Raw genomic sequence first — 15,655 nt, 5'->3', positions numbered from 1 at the left:
CACTGATCCCATCATGTTTGCTCCACTGGGACAACCTCCCTGTGCAAGCTTTCATACAGAACTCCCTACCTTCTTCCAATACTTCCTAGGGACCTCATCAGTGGGATGTTTTAGTGAAGAGAATGTGCAAAAGGAGGCACCTAGATTCCCATCAAAAATCTGTCACTGAAGACACTGACTTCAATGAAGGGGCAGGGTCCCCCAGATCTCCACCTGATGATTTCTCCTTTGGAAAGATACTAGAACTCCTTAAACAGAGAGGTGGGTGGTCTTCCAATACCCTTCCCAAGATCTGTCAGTTTTTCTGGAGGCTTTCGGGCTAGCATGGCTACATCTTGGGTGGTCCCTCCAGCTGATGAGTTAATTTATCATGTCTCATGCCAATCATGGAAGGAACCTGATACAATGGAATCTATCCCAAACAGACCCAGCAAGTTTCCATCTCCTCCAAAGGATGGAACCCACTGGAACAAGGGAGTCCCTACAGATGCCATGGCAGTGGCAGCCACCAAAGAGAGAGCTTGCAGAACAGAGCTTGTCTGTCCACCCTCCTAATAGAGGATAGAGGGCATTGGACAGATTTGGCAAGTTGTTTATGTCCCAGCAACCCTTTGGTCACTGAACTATTGAGCACATTTCATCAGGCTACAAAAAGATTTGTAGGAGTTTTCCAAATCTGTTTCAGGGTCCACGTCTGTGGAGGACCAGAAGAAAACTTCTTCACAACTGGCCACCCTAAAGTCCATCTCCAATGTGTCCATGAGGTTAAATCAGTCATGCTGCTGAAGGTACCTTGAGGGTCATGGGTTCAGGCAGAGCAGTCAGGAGGTATGCCTGGATGTGCTTGTGTGATTTTGCAGACCCCTTCAAATTTTCATTCATTAGTGCTCCCTTTGATGTATCGTCTTTGTCCAGCCTCAAAGTAACACTCTCCAGAAATAAATAAGATGGAAAGAGCCTGTCTGCCATTGGGATTCATTTTTCTACTCCTCAGAGATCTTTCTCCAAAAATCAGCGAGACAGTAGAAAGCTCTGCTTCTGCATTTTCCAAGGGCATTTCCAAGAATCATGAGGAGATAGTTCCTCCTGAGACAAAAGGGGGAACTCTGAAGATGCTTTCCTTGCTGCAGAGGTGGCCTGCAGAACCAGGGCTTCAGAGATACTTTCTCTGATAGACCTTACCAATGCTCCTGAAGGATTACCTGATTACTGTACACTGGCGGCAGTTAGAGAGGGCGCTTATCTCTGCACCCATAAGTCTGGGTATCCATCACAAAAGACACTTGGGTGCAGAAAATCATATCTAGAGGTTATTTCATACCATTTTCCCAAATCCCACCAATGAAAATTAAAAAGATACCTGCTGTTCCACCTGATCAGAGGGAGGTTGCAGCAGCCTTGGAAATAGAAAAGCTGCTAGAAAAAAGTGTCATCCAAAAAGTCCCACCAGACCAACAGGGATCCAGAACTTACTCAAGATTCTTTTTAGTGCAAAAGATGACGTGGACTTGAGCCAATTCTGGATCTCAGCAGACTCAACCACTACAAAAAATACTCAAAGTTACAGATCATCACAGTTCAGTCCATTTTACCTCTTCTATGAAAGGACGACTAGATGTGCTCAGTAGGTTATTAAAATGCGTAGTGTCATTTCAAAATGCACTTCTGGCTAGGAACCAGCCATTATCAGTTCAAAGTATTGCCCTTTGGTCTCACCGCAAACCCCAGGGTGTTCACCAAATGTATGGCAGTGGTCACAGCTCACCTGAAACTGCTGGGATCCCAAATGTTTATATATATATATATATATATATATATATATATATATATATATATATATATATATCTATCTTCAAGCAGGGGATTACTTGCTCCAGTTAAGTAATTTTTTTTAAGCATCACAGTCAGTTACACCAGATCACAGCTTACCCCTATTCAGACCCTGGAGTTAATCAGTGCTCATCTAGACATGACCAACCAGATAGCTTCTCACTGTCAGGTCTCAGGTCATGAAGAAGATCTCTCTCTCTGACAGCAAGACTAGTCCTCCAAGCATTAGGATTGATGGCAGCTGCAATAACTCTAGCCCAGTTAGCCAGTATCATATGAGAGAGAGTCCTTTAATGGACTCCTTCAGTACAGTGGTCTATACTTCTACATCCCGTAAGCGACACTGTTTAGATTTTCATAGTTTGCAAGGAATACCTTCTTTAGTGGATTCGTTCAGAAGAAGCATGTCAAGATCATCCCTTCGTTCTCCCTCAGTCAGTAGCCACAGTTACCACTTATACTTCCCAAACTGGGGGAGGGAGGGGGCAATTCAAGGTGTGCGGTCCTCAGAAGGGCCAATCTGCACATTAATGTCCTGGAAATGAGAGCTGTCCTACTGATGTTGCAGACCTTTCAAGATGTTCTAACTTCAAGAATGACTGCAATACACAGACAACATGTCAGTAGTTTGGTAAAATCAACAAACGGGAGGAGGACCAGATCTTAACTGTTATGTCAAGAAGCAATGAAAGTGTGGTAATGGGCAATCTCTTACTGTCGCTTTCGTTTGACAATGCACATACCGGAGAAAACTAGTGTACACATAGACAGACTAAGAAGGTCCATTTTGATGCCTCATAAGTAGTCTCTCAATCAAAGGGTCGCAGAACAGATTTTTTATCAGTGGGGCCAACCTTGCTGTGATCTCTTTGCATCTCCCCTGAACAATGAGTACTGCAAGTTCTTTGCCCTGGTCCCTTCACATTGGGGGTCACCTAGAGATGCTCTGGTCCATAATTGTCCCTTAAGCCTCCTTTATGCTTATCCCGTTACTCCTAATCCTCACACTTCTATAAAAAGCATCCCAGTTGAAGAGCAAAGCCATCCTCATTGCCACTTTTTGGTCCTGTTTGGTTTCCCTTCCTCTGGCCTCATCTTATTTTCCTCCTTGGAAACTGGATCCATGTCCAGACCTAATATCTAACCCAAAAGGGGTGCAACACTCAGACATCAACAGGCTCAAGTTAACCCCATGGTTTCTACAGTTACAGCAATTGTGGAACAAATCAACATTACTTAGTACTAGTAGACTCTTATTTGAATTGATCAAAAAGTAAAGTCCACAACTGTGGCAGGTTAGCACGTAGGTTCCAAAAAATACTGAAAATAATCTTGAACAAGGGTAAACCACAGCGTTAGCAGGAACTAATCACCATATGAAAAAATCCAAAGGAATATGATGTAAAAACTCCAACTTTAATCCAAAATAGACAGAAAAACAAACAGGATGAGCGCTTTCGCTATGTAGCTTCTTCAGATCCAATACATACTCAATAAAAATCTCTGTAATATATACTTCTCTAAGTACACTAATTAAGTACTTAAGCAATCTATTAATTATAGCTTTTAAAAAGACATGACATAAAATCAACAAATGTATATATACTAATCCAAGCACTTATAAACATATAAAAACATTGCTTAAAACATGCTTAATGAAATGTGCTAAATAAAAATACATAATAAAATCTCATGTTATTTAATATTTCTCCTTTGTCTCAGTTTTGGTTTAATTGAAGCTCTTTCATTCAGCCCATGACCTTTGTCAGCTTTTAACAAAATAATCCATTCTGTTTCTTTTGCTTCAGTATAGGTTTTTATATCACCTCCCCTTGGATTAGGGACTATTACTTCCAATACTTTGAATAAAAATGTGTGCTCAGAATCATTAGCTATAAAGTGCTTTGCCAGTGCATTATGTAGGGTGCCCTTTTTCATATGATACACATGCTCCCTCATTCGATCTCTCAGTGGGCGATTAGTTTTGCCTACATAGAATGAGGAACATGACTGACAGATGGCTAAATATACGACATGTGATGTCATACAGTCAGCTTGGGCATATATATTAAATGTTATTTGCAAATCAGGATGAAGGAAGTGCATTGTACTGTCAATAAATGAACAAATATTACAGTTGCCACATGGCTTAGTGTAACCTTCATGTTTATCTTTACAGCTAGACGTAGGATAACAGAGCTTTCTTTTTAAATTATTCTTATTTCTATATAGAAATTTGGGTTCATCCCCAACAATCTGCTTGAGATCATTATCTACATGTAGAATGTCCCAGTATTTACCAATCACTCCCCTGAGCTCTGAATGATCAGAAGAATAATATGTAGAAAATTTGACATGTTCTTTATGCTTCTATCAAAATTATCTTTAAAATTTCTAGGCCCAAAATAAGGTTCTGCCTTTGAGGAACGTAGTTGGTATGCATCATTTAATTCTAGATTAATTTCAGTAGTATTATATCCTCTATCAGTTAGTCTACCTTTAAGACCCATTAATTCACTTTCGAAGCCTTCGTCTAACGGGTTCAGGCTAGAGGCTCTAATAGCTTGGCCTCTCATAATATTTTTGAATACATAATGCGGATGCATACTAGATCTATAAAGAAGGGTATTAGTATAACATGACTTCCGGTGTACCCCAGTATTAATAAGATTGTTATCTAGCCTCTCAATGTACAAATCTAAAAACTCAATTTTATACAAAGAATAGTGCATAGTAAATTCAAGATATGATGTAAGGTCATTCATAGTAGTATACATACATTGAAGTTCATCCAAAGAGCCTTTCCAAAGCAAAAATAAATCGTCGACAAAACGTCGATAGAATATCACATGTTGTTTAAACATATCATTACAGAATAGAACATGTTCTTCCCAATATGCAAGAAACATGTTTGCGTAGCTATTGGCACAAGGTGTGCCCATAGCTACGCCTTCTCTTTGCTTGTAGATGTTATTCATAAACATAAAGAAATTGTTCTCCAGTACTAGCTCTAAAAAGTGTACAATCAAATCAATGGATACAGCAGAATAGTTACTATGTTGCTTTAAATATTCTGTAATATAACTTAATCCCAGTTCATTGGGAATTACAGTAAAAAGAGATTTTACATCAAAAGTAACGAAAATGTATTCCATTGTAATAGTAGTGTCCTTTATACATTCATAAAAATCAATTAAAAATTGTTTAGAGTCTCTCAATACCATCATATTAGTATTCAATACAGACCTGAGATGTTTTTCAACATAAACAGAGAGATGTTCTGTTACCCAATTCCGACCTGAGACTATAGGTCTCATAGGAGGGTTGAATGGGTCTTTATGTATTTTGGGTTGTCCATATATGACTGGAGATGAAATAATAAGATAACCAAATAGATCTTTATTTATTAAATTACTCTTAAAGATGTCATTAATTGTCTCATGCACATATTTAATAGTATGTTGTACATTCTGCATAGAAGCAGATATATAAAAATCATCATTTAACATATTTGTCATTTTCTCTATATAGTCAGACATGTTCATAACAACAATTTTACCCCCTTTATCCGCAGGTCTTACTATAATATTAGGGTTATTCTGTAGTTTCTTGAGACTTAATCTTTCTTTAAATGTTAAATTTTCTCTTTTTCTAGCTGTTTTTTTACTACTATGATAGATGTGTAACTCTTCTTCAGTAAGTTTCATGTAGGCTTCCACCAAAGGATGATTCGATGGTATAAATTCACTTAAATTCTTGAATTTATGCATTTCCTTATTATTTAAGTTACTATTACAGTCTTTATATATTAATTTAAGCATAATATTTCTACAGAATAATTTAAGATTTAAAATAGTGTCAACTAATTGACTTTAACATCTAGGAATGAAGTTCAGTCCTTTGCTTAGTAATGTCATGTCATCATGTGTCAGTATAATATTAGATAAATTGTGGATTAACGTTTGTTCGTCCACATCTTTTTGAGTGTCTTTTGAGGTACATATTCCTCTGATAGCTTCCTCTTCTGTCTCCCCCTGCTCATGGAACGTGATCTGTATGGACCCTTCTCTGTTCTCACTGGCAGGGGAAAAGACAACTGGAGTGGTTCATCAGGGACTAGCCCTTTATAATTTATAGTTGTTTTAGGTCTAACTATGACATCACTATTATGCTTAGATTGAACTGATTTATTCTTAACAATCTGCACATCTGGATATAGGTTAACATCCACAGTTTCGCCAGAATGTACAAGATGTATAACATCAACTGAATCTTTACTATGATCAGTATTAACAGCATTCACAACATTCTTAGATATATTGCTATTATTGTCAGCATGAATTCTGTTAGAATCCATACTAACTGTGTCTAAATCATGCTCACAGATTTCATCAGCTCTATTGATATTAACCACACAATTCTTACTCACAGTATTAGTAGGCAAGTTAACTCTATTTTGTGAGTTCATTTGAGCAGGTGCATCCTGCTTCTGAGCATTTAAATGCAAAGAGTTATTATTATGTTCTATTGATGTATTTGTTGCAGTCCCTTGGTTGTATCTAGGCCACATAAAGACATGGCCTTTTTTGAAATCATTAATGTCCCTGGTGGTCTTGTGGCATTTCTGCTGCAAAAATTTCCTTTCAAAGGCTAAAACACTGTCCAGTAAATTTTCAAATAATGGCTGCACAATTTCAGCAGGAAAGTCTGTAAACAGCAGTCGCTGTTTGTTATTAATGTCTTCTGTTAGTTTTGCCTCTATTGGGCGAAAAAAGTCTATCAGAAGCTTCAAATACTTGCGACTTACCTCTATGTTAAGTCGCTGCCATTCTGCTAGTAGATCCGGATATTCCCTTCCTTGACTAGGCATCGTGAAAACGCGTAAGCCTCTAGGAATTATATTGCGATCTAGGCAGAACTGAAAGTGCATTCTTTGTGTCTGTAGACGCTTTAATTTCATAAAGCTTCTTTCAGTCTCTTCCATAAGGGTATGCAGTTTGTCTGAATCAATGGAGGCACGTAAGGCATCATCATTAGTGGCCTCACTGTCGAGAAACCAGGAAGTGTTAGTGTTATCTTTCAAATATTGCTGAAATCTTGCTTCTAGGGCTTCATTTTTTCGGTATTCACCTCTTTGAGCGTCAATTCCACGGTGTTCACCTCTTGGAACATATTCTAGCTCTATGTCAGCCATATATATAAAAAGAACAAACAAATGTCGTGCTCCTGCACACAGAAGTAATTGAAGTAGAAATAATCAAAAAGTAAAGTCCACAACTGTGGCAGGTTAGCGCGTAGGTTCCAAAAAATACTGAAAATAATCTTGAACAAGGGTAAACCACAGCGTTAGCAGGAACTAATCACCATATGAAAAAATCCAAAGGAATATGATGTAAAAACTCCAACTTTAATCCAAAATAGACAGAAAAACAAACAGGATGAGCGCTTTCGCTATGTAGCTTCTTCAGATCCAATACATACTCAATAAAAATCTCTGTAATATATACTTCTCTAAGTACACTAATTAAGTACTTAAGCAATCTATTAATTATAGCTTTCAAAAAGACATGACATAAAATCAACAAATGTATATATACTAATCCAAGCACTTATAAACATATAAAAACATTGCTTAAAACATGCTTAATGAAATGTGCTAAATAAAAATACATAATAAAATCTCATGTTATTTAATATTTCTCCTTTGTCTCAGTTTTGGTTTAATTGAAGCTCTTTCATTCAGCCCATGACCTTTGTCAGCTTTTAACAAAATAATCCATTCTGTTTCTTTTGCTTCAGTATAGGTTTTTATATCACCTCCCCTTGGATTAGGGACTATTACTTCCAATACTTTGAATAAAAATGTGTACTCAGAATCATTAGTTATAAAGTGCTTAGCCAGTGCATTATGTAGGGTGCCCTTTTTCATATGATACACATGCTCCCTCATTCGATCTCTCAGTGGGCGATTAGTTTTGCCTACATAGAATGAGGAACATGATTGACAGATGGCTAAATATACGACATGTGATGTCATACAGTCAGCTTGGGCATATATATTAAATGTTATTTGCAAATCAGGATGAAGGAAGTGCATTGTACTGTCAATAAATGAACAAAAATTACAGTTGCCACATGAAGGTTACACTAAGCCATGTGGCAACTGTAATTTTTGTTAATTTATTGACAGTACAATGCACTTCCTTCATCCTGATTTGCAAATAACATTTAATATATATGCTGACTGTATGACATCACATGTCGATATTTAGCCATCTGTCGTCATGTTCCTCATTCTATGTAGGCAAAACTAATCGCACTGAGAGATCGAATGAGGAGCATGTGTATCATATGAAAAGGGCACCCTACATAATGCACTGGCTAAGCACTTTATAACAATGATTCTGAGTACACATTTTATTCAAAGTATTGGAGTAATAGTCCCTAATCAGGGAGGTGATATAAAACCTATACTGAAGCAAAAGAAACAGAATGGATTATTTTGTTAAAAGCTGACAAAGGTCATGGGCTGAATGAAAGAGCTTCAATTAAACCAAAAGTGAGACAAAGGAGAAATATTAAATAACATGAGATTTTATTATGTATTTTTATTTAGCACATTTCATTAAGCATGTTTTAAGCAATGTTTTTATATGTTTATAAGTGCTTGGATTAGTATATATACATTTGTTGATTTTATGTCATGTCTTTTTAAAAGCTATAATTAATAGATTGCTTAATTACTTAATTAGTGTACTTAGAGAAGTATATATTACAGAGATTTTTATTGAGTATGTATTGGATCTGAAGAAGCTACATAGCGAAAGCGCTCATCCTGTTTGTTTTTCTGTCTATTTTGGATTAAAGTTGGAGTTTTTACATCATATTCCTTTGGATTTTTTCATATGGTGATTAGTTCCTGCTAACGCTGTAGTTTACCCTTGTTCAATCTTATTTGAATTTGTTTCAGATTGATCTACTACCTAATCTAACTTCTACAGTCATCACTTAGTTGAAACACCATTTCTCAGTCCATAGCAGTCCACAGAAATTAATCTCGGACAGTGGTACCCAATTTACCAGTCAGTTGTTTCAGAAATTTGCAAGAGAGTGGGACTTTGTATGGGTTACTAGTAGTCCAGAGTATCCACAATCAAATGGACTTGCTGAACATGCAGTATAGAGTACAAAGCAATTACTTAAGAAGTCAAAGCGTGATAATACCGATTTTGTTTTGAATTTACTCAATCTCAGAACCATACCCCGTGACAATATACTTGGCTCACCTGCTCAGAGACTTCTATCCAGACAAACCAGAACAACACTGCCTATCAGTTCTAGTTTATTTAGGCCTAAAGCTAAAAACAACAAAGCCTTTAGAGCCCAGTTATTTAGGAAGTGTTCCTTTCAAAAGTCCAGCTATGAATAATCCAACAGATTTCTTCTTCCATTGAAAGGAGAGACAGTGAGGATACAAACAGCAAAAGGTTTCGACCAGACTGGTCAAGTAATGAGCATATGTGCAGAGCTGAGATCCTATTTTGTTAAATCTGAGGGTGTGGAGTACAGGAGAAATCACAGACATCTTCCTGTAGCAGAACTGACCTTGCAACATTGTTCCCATGATAAAGACTCTAACTCTCAGAGCAAGCCAGATGATATTCCTGTTCCAGAACGTGTCTTAACTCCTGATACTGTTCCGACAGATGATCCCAAGGTTCATAAGATTGAACAGTCAGCACAGACAATCCCAGTTGCTAAACCAGATCGTAACTTTTATGTAACACGATATGGTCGCATCTCAAAGCCTAGTGTGAAATACACAGCAACTTGGACATAGTTCTATATATGTAGGTAGCTTTGTATAATTACATGATGAAACTTATTCCTGTGTAAATTGCATACTTATTAATACCAGTGACAATGCCTGACTCATTTCTCAAAGAGGGAGGATGTAGAATAACAGGTGTGCTGTACCTTTAAGAAGCATTTCTAAGTCTGTGTGCACATACAAACTCCAAGCACATTATCTTATTTATTTATTTATTTTATTTACATTTGTTGACCGTGAATGTCCGACTGGACGCAGCTCCATTTTCAGCGGAGGCCCGGGGAGAAAAGTTCCACAAATTAAAATATTACAGACATATTTACAGATTAAGAATCCTAGCAATTGAAATATTACAAACATAGTTACAGATGAAGAACAAATTACATTCAGTAGATAACTAGCATCTATTCTATCCACAAAGTCATAGTAGATATTAACAATTGTTACAATAAGAAGTTACTGCCATATAATAAGTAGATAGGCATGGAAGTATTAGAGCTTGCTGTATCAAAGGTAGTTTGTGGGGTGGAAAAGAGGTATAGGGTAGATGGAGTGGGAGAAGTTAGAGGGGAGAGTTACAAGGGTATAGCCAGCATGTTTTTAGGTGCGCTTTAAGTAATGTTTTGAAGTGGGTGCATGATGGTAGAGAGGTTATTGTGGGGGGGAAGGTGTTCTATAATTTGGCCATAGCGCTGGAGAATAGTGCTTCTCCAGCAGTGTTATTGGCTCTAGTAACCTGTAATTGATTTTTGTTGCTGGACTGCAGTGGTCTGGTGGTGAGATAGGGTTGGAGTAGATACTGGAGGGATGGGACCTTTAGAGGATGGTTAACCAGTTTGTGGGCGAGTGTGAGTTGATACCATTGAAGGAGGTGAGGGAGTTCTAGCCAGCCTAGTTTAGTAAGTGAGAGACAGTGGTGACTGTGGTTGGATGCCCCGGTGGCAAATTTGGCGATTTTGTTGTAGCAGGTCTCGAGTTTATTTAGATCGCATTGCCTTAGGTTGGTATATACTGGAGAGGCATAAAGTAGGGTGGAGATAAGGTGCGAATTTGCAACTGAAATCCTAGCTGCTTTGGTGAGGAGTTGCTTATTTCTGTATAAGGCTCCTAGTTTTTGGTGGACTTTGTTTATGGTCATGGATATGTGAATGTCAAATATGAGATTGTTGTCTATTTCAACTCCTAGCAATTTGGTGTGATCTGTTGGGTGGATAGTGGTGTTGTCTTTTGCTGTAATGTTAAAGTGAGAGTTGTTTTGAGTATGTTTGGTGGGTTCGAAGATGAGGAGTTTAGTTTTGTTTGGGTTGAGTATTAACTGGGCATCGGATAGCCAAGTTTCAACAGAGGAAAAGGGATGCTGTGTGACCTTTTGCAGTTCAGGTAGGGACTGGGAGGAGCAGATGATGGTTAAGTCATTTGCATATTGTAAGAGTGTGCCATGTTTGGTGGCAGAGGCTAGATTATTGGTGAAACTAGAGAAGAGTAGGGGTCCAAGGATGGATCCTTGGGGACCACCAATAGAGACAGGTAGTTGGGGAGATATGTCATTTTGCCATACAACAGATTGCTGGCAGTCAAACAGGTAACTTTGAAACCAGTACCATTATGAAGGTGCAGCCATAGTGTTAACATCTATGTGAATGGTAGCTAGTTTGTTTATAAGTTAAAGTCACTTAGCTTTGTTTTATTATGTTTGTATATAATAACGCTGCTTGAACAAGAACCCACAACGTTTACCTGTTTCTTCCTGACCTAGCAAGCAACACCCTGGGCTCTGCCAAATTTGAGAGAGAGAGGCATGAAAATTTCAGATTTACAACAGATCGAAGTACAGACATTAAATGATCAATACAGAAGCTAATAAAATACATAAACCTAAGAGTGTTCTCAAAGGCAGTATATACTGAGTCTTAAAGTATATTTCACCCACACAGTAATATTAAGACTTTGAAGAAGAAAAAAAAAAGAAAGAGGATGATTAACAGATTCAAAGAAACATAGAATATACTTCACAAAGACAGCTCTGCAGGAGCTTTTGGCCCTGTGTTGTGGTGGACATACACCTTAATACAGGACTAATAGAACTTATAAGAGTAGTGGTTTTGCTAAGCAGTACTGATAAGACTATGAAAGGACTATATTGGCTGGTGTTCCATGCAAGGACACCCTACCTATCTGGGGATGGAAGCCTCATCTATTTCTGTAGCTCTTGGGATGTGTGGCACACCAATGAAAAACAAAGTTCAGAAGAACAGCATCTTAGTTGGGTACTTTGTCAGGAATAATATTTTATCTGGGCAGTAACATTATTTTACTGAACAATACACAGTGCTCTTGTGACTTCATGGATTGACCAAAACAGGCAGGGTATAGCAATCCTCCAATTAGGCATAATGGTAAAGATGTATGTCAGTCTGGGATATCAGAACTGTGAAAATGCCAACTAATCTAGGTTGCACTAACAAGCTTATAAAGACGGGTGGGTCATTTAGTCAGCACAAGCTCTGAGAAAAGGCACATAGACAGCACAACTGAAATTTGATTAAAGTTTTCTTAAGAAGCAAATGCCACTAGACTACCAAGGTAGTAAATCTTACCTGGCAAGCTCTTTTGCTACTGTTTTTGTTAAGCCTTCAACTCCAGCTTTTGATGCTGCATAGTTCGCTTGCCCTAGGTTTCCCACCTAAACATAAAATACCAAAAAATGTAAAATAAGGAAAACATGTCTAATTTACTAATGCTATAGAAAAGCAAACATCACAAGAACATACCCATTTTATGTTACTCATGAACTTTCCTTTTTTGATTGGTAGTGCAACTGAGAAAAATTTATTTACATCAGAAGGCAAGAGAAAAACTTTGAGAGTTTATCAAATACAGACAGGGCTATGAACAATTGCCACCTCACAGCAAGAGGTTTTCCGTTTCGATTCTCAGCTGGGGTGCCTTCTGTGCGGAGTCTGCATGCCCTCCCTGTGGTCGAGTGGGTTTCCTCCGGGTGCTCCGGTTTCCTCCCACATCCCAAAGACATGCTGTAGGTGGATTGGACACTCTAAATTGGCCCTAGGTGTGAGTGTGTACGTATGTGTGCCTTCTGTGGAAGGCTGGGCGCCGGGCTAGCAACTCGGCACTGTAAAACTCCACTGCCAGTCATGAGTGGACATGTGATCCGCTGTGGTGACCCCTAACCGGGAAAAAGCCAAAAGAAGAAGAAGACAGGGCTATGAACAAGAACATCATATAAGAATCACACACTTACACACGTCAACTATAAACACTGACAAAATTAAGAAAGTGAACATATGAACAATTATTAGGCAAGTGACTACGGGGACCATATGATCCCTAGCCATAGACACCTTTAGCCAACGCACCTAAAAAGTTTGTGTCTCTCTTTTTTAAAGACTTAACAGCACTCGCCTCCAAAATCAAGCAGTGCTGTATGTAGTAACCAAGGTGTAAATTTATGACTACCCAGCCAGTCATTAAGATTAGCCTTAAAGGTAGTCAAAGTATCAGTTTGTTTCACCTTTTGTGGTATCTTACTCCACTAGCTGGGAATACAATGAGTTAAGCAACTACCCCTCCAGCAACTCTCATATATTTCTTGGTGAAGATTTAGATCCCTAGAGCAGGTGTTGGCAGAGCCACTGGTTTTGCAAAGAAATAAGAGAGCAAATAGGACTGGATCTTTAATGGCTCAAAAAAAATGATACACAGGTCACCTCAGAGCAGCCTTTAGGCTACCGTGTATAAAGGAAAGTCATTCTAAGCTACTGGGATACTTGAAGGATTTAAGGCCTTTTTTATTGTCTTGGTTAGAAACCTTTGGGACCTTTCCAGTTCAGTGACATGCTTGGATTTATATATACCAAAGGTGGCACTGTATTCAATGATAGGTCTGAAAAGAAAAAAAAAAGTGGCAGGATGACTTATTTGAATCCTGAAGATATTCCCTTGGAAATTAATTTGGCCAGCTATAAGGATTTCTTGCTTGTGGTGGAAACATGATGATCAAATGAGAGAGATTTGTCTAAAGAATTTCCCAGGTTTCTTACCACTGTCTCTGTCTGAAGAGGAGTAGCATGCATAACAAAGTAAAAGCAGATTTTTTTTGACAAATGTTACCACACTGTAGGATCTTGCTTATAACTGTTTTCAGCATACCACATTTGTGCATATTCTATCCCTTGCTGAAGCTGCTCAGTAACAGTGGAGAGTCTGCAATCAGCCACATTTCTGGGATATTGACTGGATGTTGTTAGAATAAAAACCAAAGAGAACACCCAGCATTAATCTCTGTGGTAATCCACTAGTTACTATTTTACATTTCAAGAGGGTACCAGCAACTTTCACATTTTAGGATCTGTTTCAATAGACAATTTGCAAACTAAGTTCATATTAATACCAGCACAAGACATAGTGTCAAAAGCCTTTGCCAGGTCAAGATTAGCAGTGTGCTCTGAGTGACCACTATCCACAGTCACTGCAACCTTTAAAGAAGCTTACAAGGTTCTGGAGGCAGGACCTGCCCTTGAGAAAACCAAGGGTCTAGAATACTTATGTTGCCTATGGCTGCATAAACAAATTCTGCTATAATACATTCATTGGCTTTGCATATAACACTGGTGAGCTTGATGGGCCTATCACTACTTATGCCTGTAGAGGAGCAACTTTTGTGTAGGGGAGTCACAGTGGCTGTTATCCAGGCATTGTGCACAAACGCTGTGAATAGGCCAAGGTTTAATAGTTTAAAGGTACAGATATTGCATATTTGAAACTGATGAAAAAGCAGCCTAGTATATTGTCTGGACTCAAAGTATTACTTTTAGTCTTTGATTGCGACTTTAAGAGTTATTCCAAGGCAATTTCAAAGGAAACAATCTTTAGAGAATACTGGGGCAAGAATGTGGTTAGGTGGGGCATGTTAGCATTAAGTTTGTCTGCTAACATAATGGCTACGTCCTTAGAAATGGAACGTGATATTATTATGGAGCAGCATTGTTGTACATTAATTTCTTGACATAACTGAAGAAAGATTTATAGCTTTCTTTGGTATCTGTAGCAACCTAAATCTCATACTCTGCTTTACAATTTCTAATAGTGCTCAGGTTTCTTGCTAGCATGTTTCAGTGTGATCCTGAAGTAAAAGGATGGGAATTTCTTATAACTTCAATATTTTCCTTCTTTTCTTACTGCAGGAGTTTCACCAGATAGGTTTATTCCTGAATTTACTATTACATTTATGTTGGAAGGGTACTGGATTTTCTATGCACTTGTATAGGTGCTGATAAAAATCTGAGGTGAATGTAGCAGCCCTCTCCACTCTTAAGACAGTAATACCCGAGGAATAATACAAATAAGATGAACACAACTAAATGCTATAACATTGTGCAGGGATACGTAAATAGAAAATGCACAAAGTAATAACTCCAAAGTGCAAAAAGAGAACTGTAAAGACTAATGGATCATTAGTGCATATACAGTTTTATTCAGATATGTACTGTGTAATCAATACATACATATATATGTATATAAATGTATATCACATATACACACACACACACACACATATATATATATATATATATATATACACACACACACACACACACACACACACACACATATACATATATATATATATATATATATATATATATATACACACACACACATACACATAGACATACACACACACAGACATATATACAATATACATACACATAGACATAGACATACACACACACAGACATATATACATACACGCGCGCACACACACACACACACACACACACACACACACACACACACACACACACACACACATATGTGAAGGCTGCCAGCCTAGCCAGAGAGATTTTTATAGATAATTCTGTCATTTGTAAATATGAAAGTAAGCTACAGGCTTGTGTCTTAAATGTAAAGAAATAGTGTTACATCTAGAACTGGGGAAAAATGTGACAACAGTGCACTCTACTGACCAATGTAAAG

The 15,655-nt window shown here is 37.9% G+C and overlaps 1 protein-coding gene across 2 annotated transcripts in view; it reads right to left on the bottom strand.

The window, feature by feature from the left end:
• Window positions 1–15,655, bottom strand: part of HSD17B8 (hydroxysteroid 17-beta dehydrogenase 8) — a 147,453-nt gene that overhangs the window by 50,390 nt on the left and 81,408 nt on the right. For both annotated transcript variants that reach the window (XM_044083576.1, XM_044083577.1), the window contains one exon: window positions 12,259–12,344. In XM_044083576.1, the coding sequence (XP_043939511.1) occupies window positions 12,259–12,344 (86 nt within the window). The remainder of the gene's footprint in view (window positions 1–12,258; window positions 12,345–15,655) is intronic.

The sequence above is a fragment of the Protopterus annectens genome, chromosome 9.part0 (genome assembly GCF_019279795.1).
Source record: "Protopterus annectens isolate FY-2018-M chromosome 9.part0, PAN1.0, whole genome shotgun sequence".
NCBI lineage: Eukaryota > Metazoa > Chordata > Ceratodontiformes > Protopteridae > Protopterus > Protopterus annectens.
Note: the sequence above shows the minus strand (reverse complement) of the source record. Positions and strands in the feature narration are given on the sequence as shown.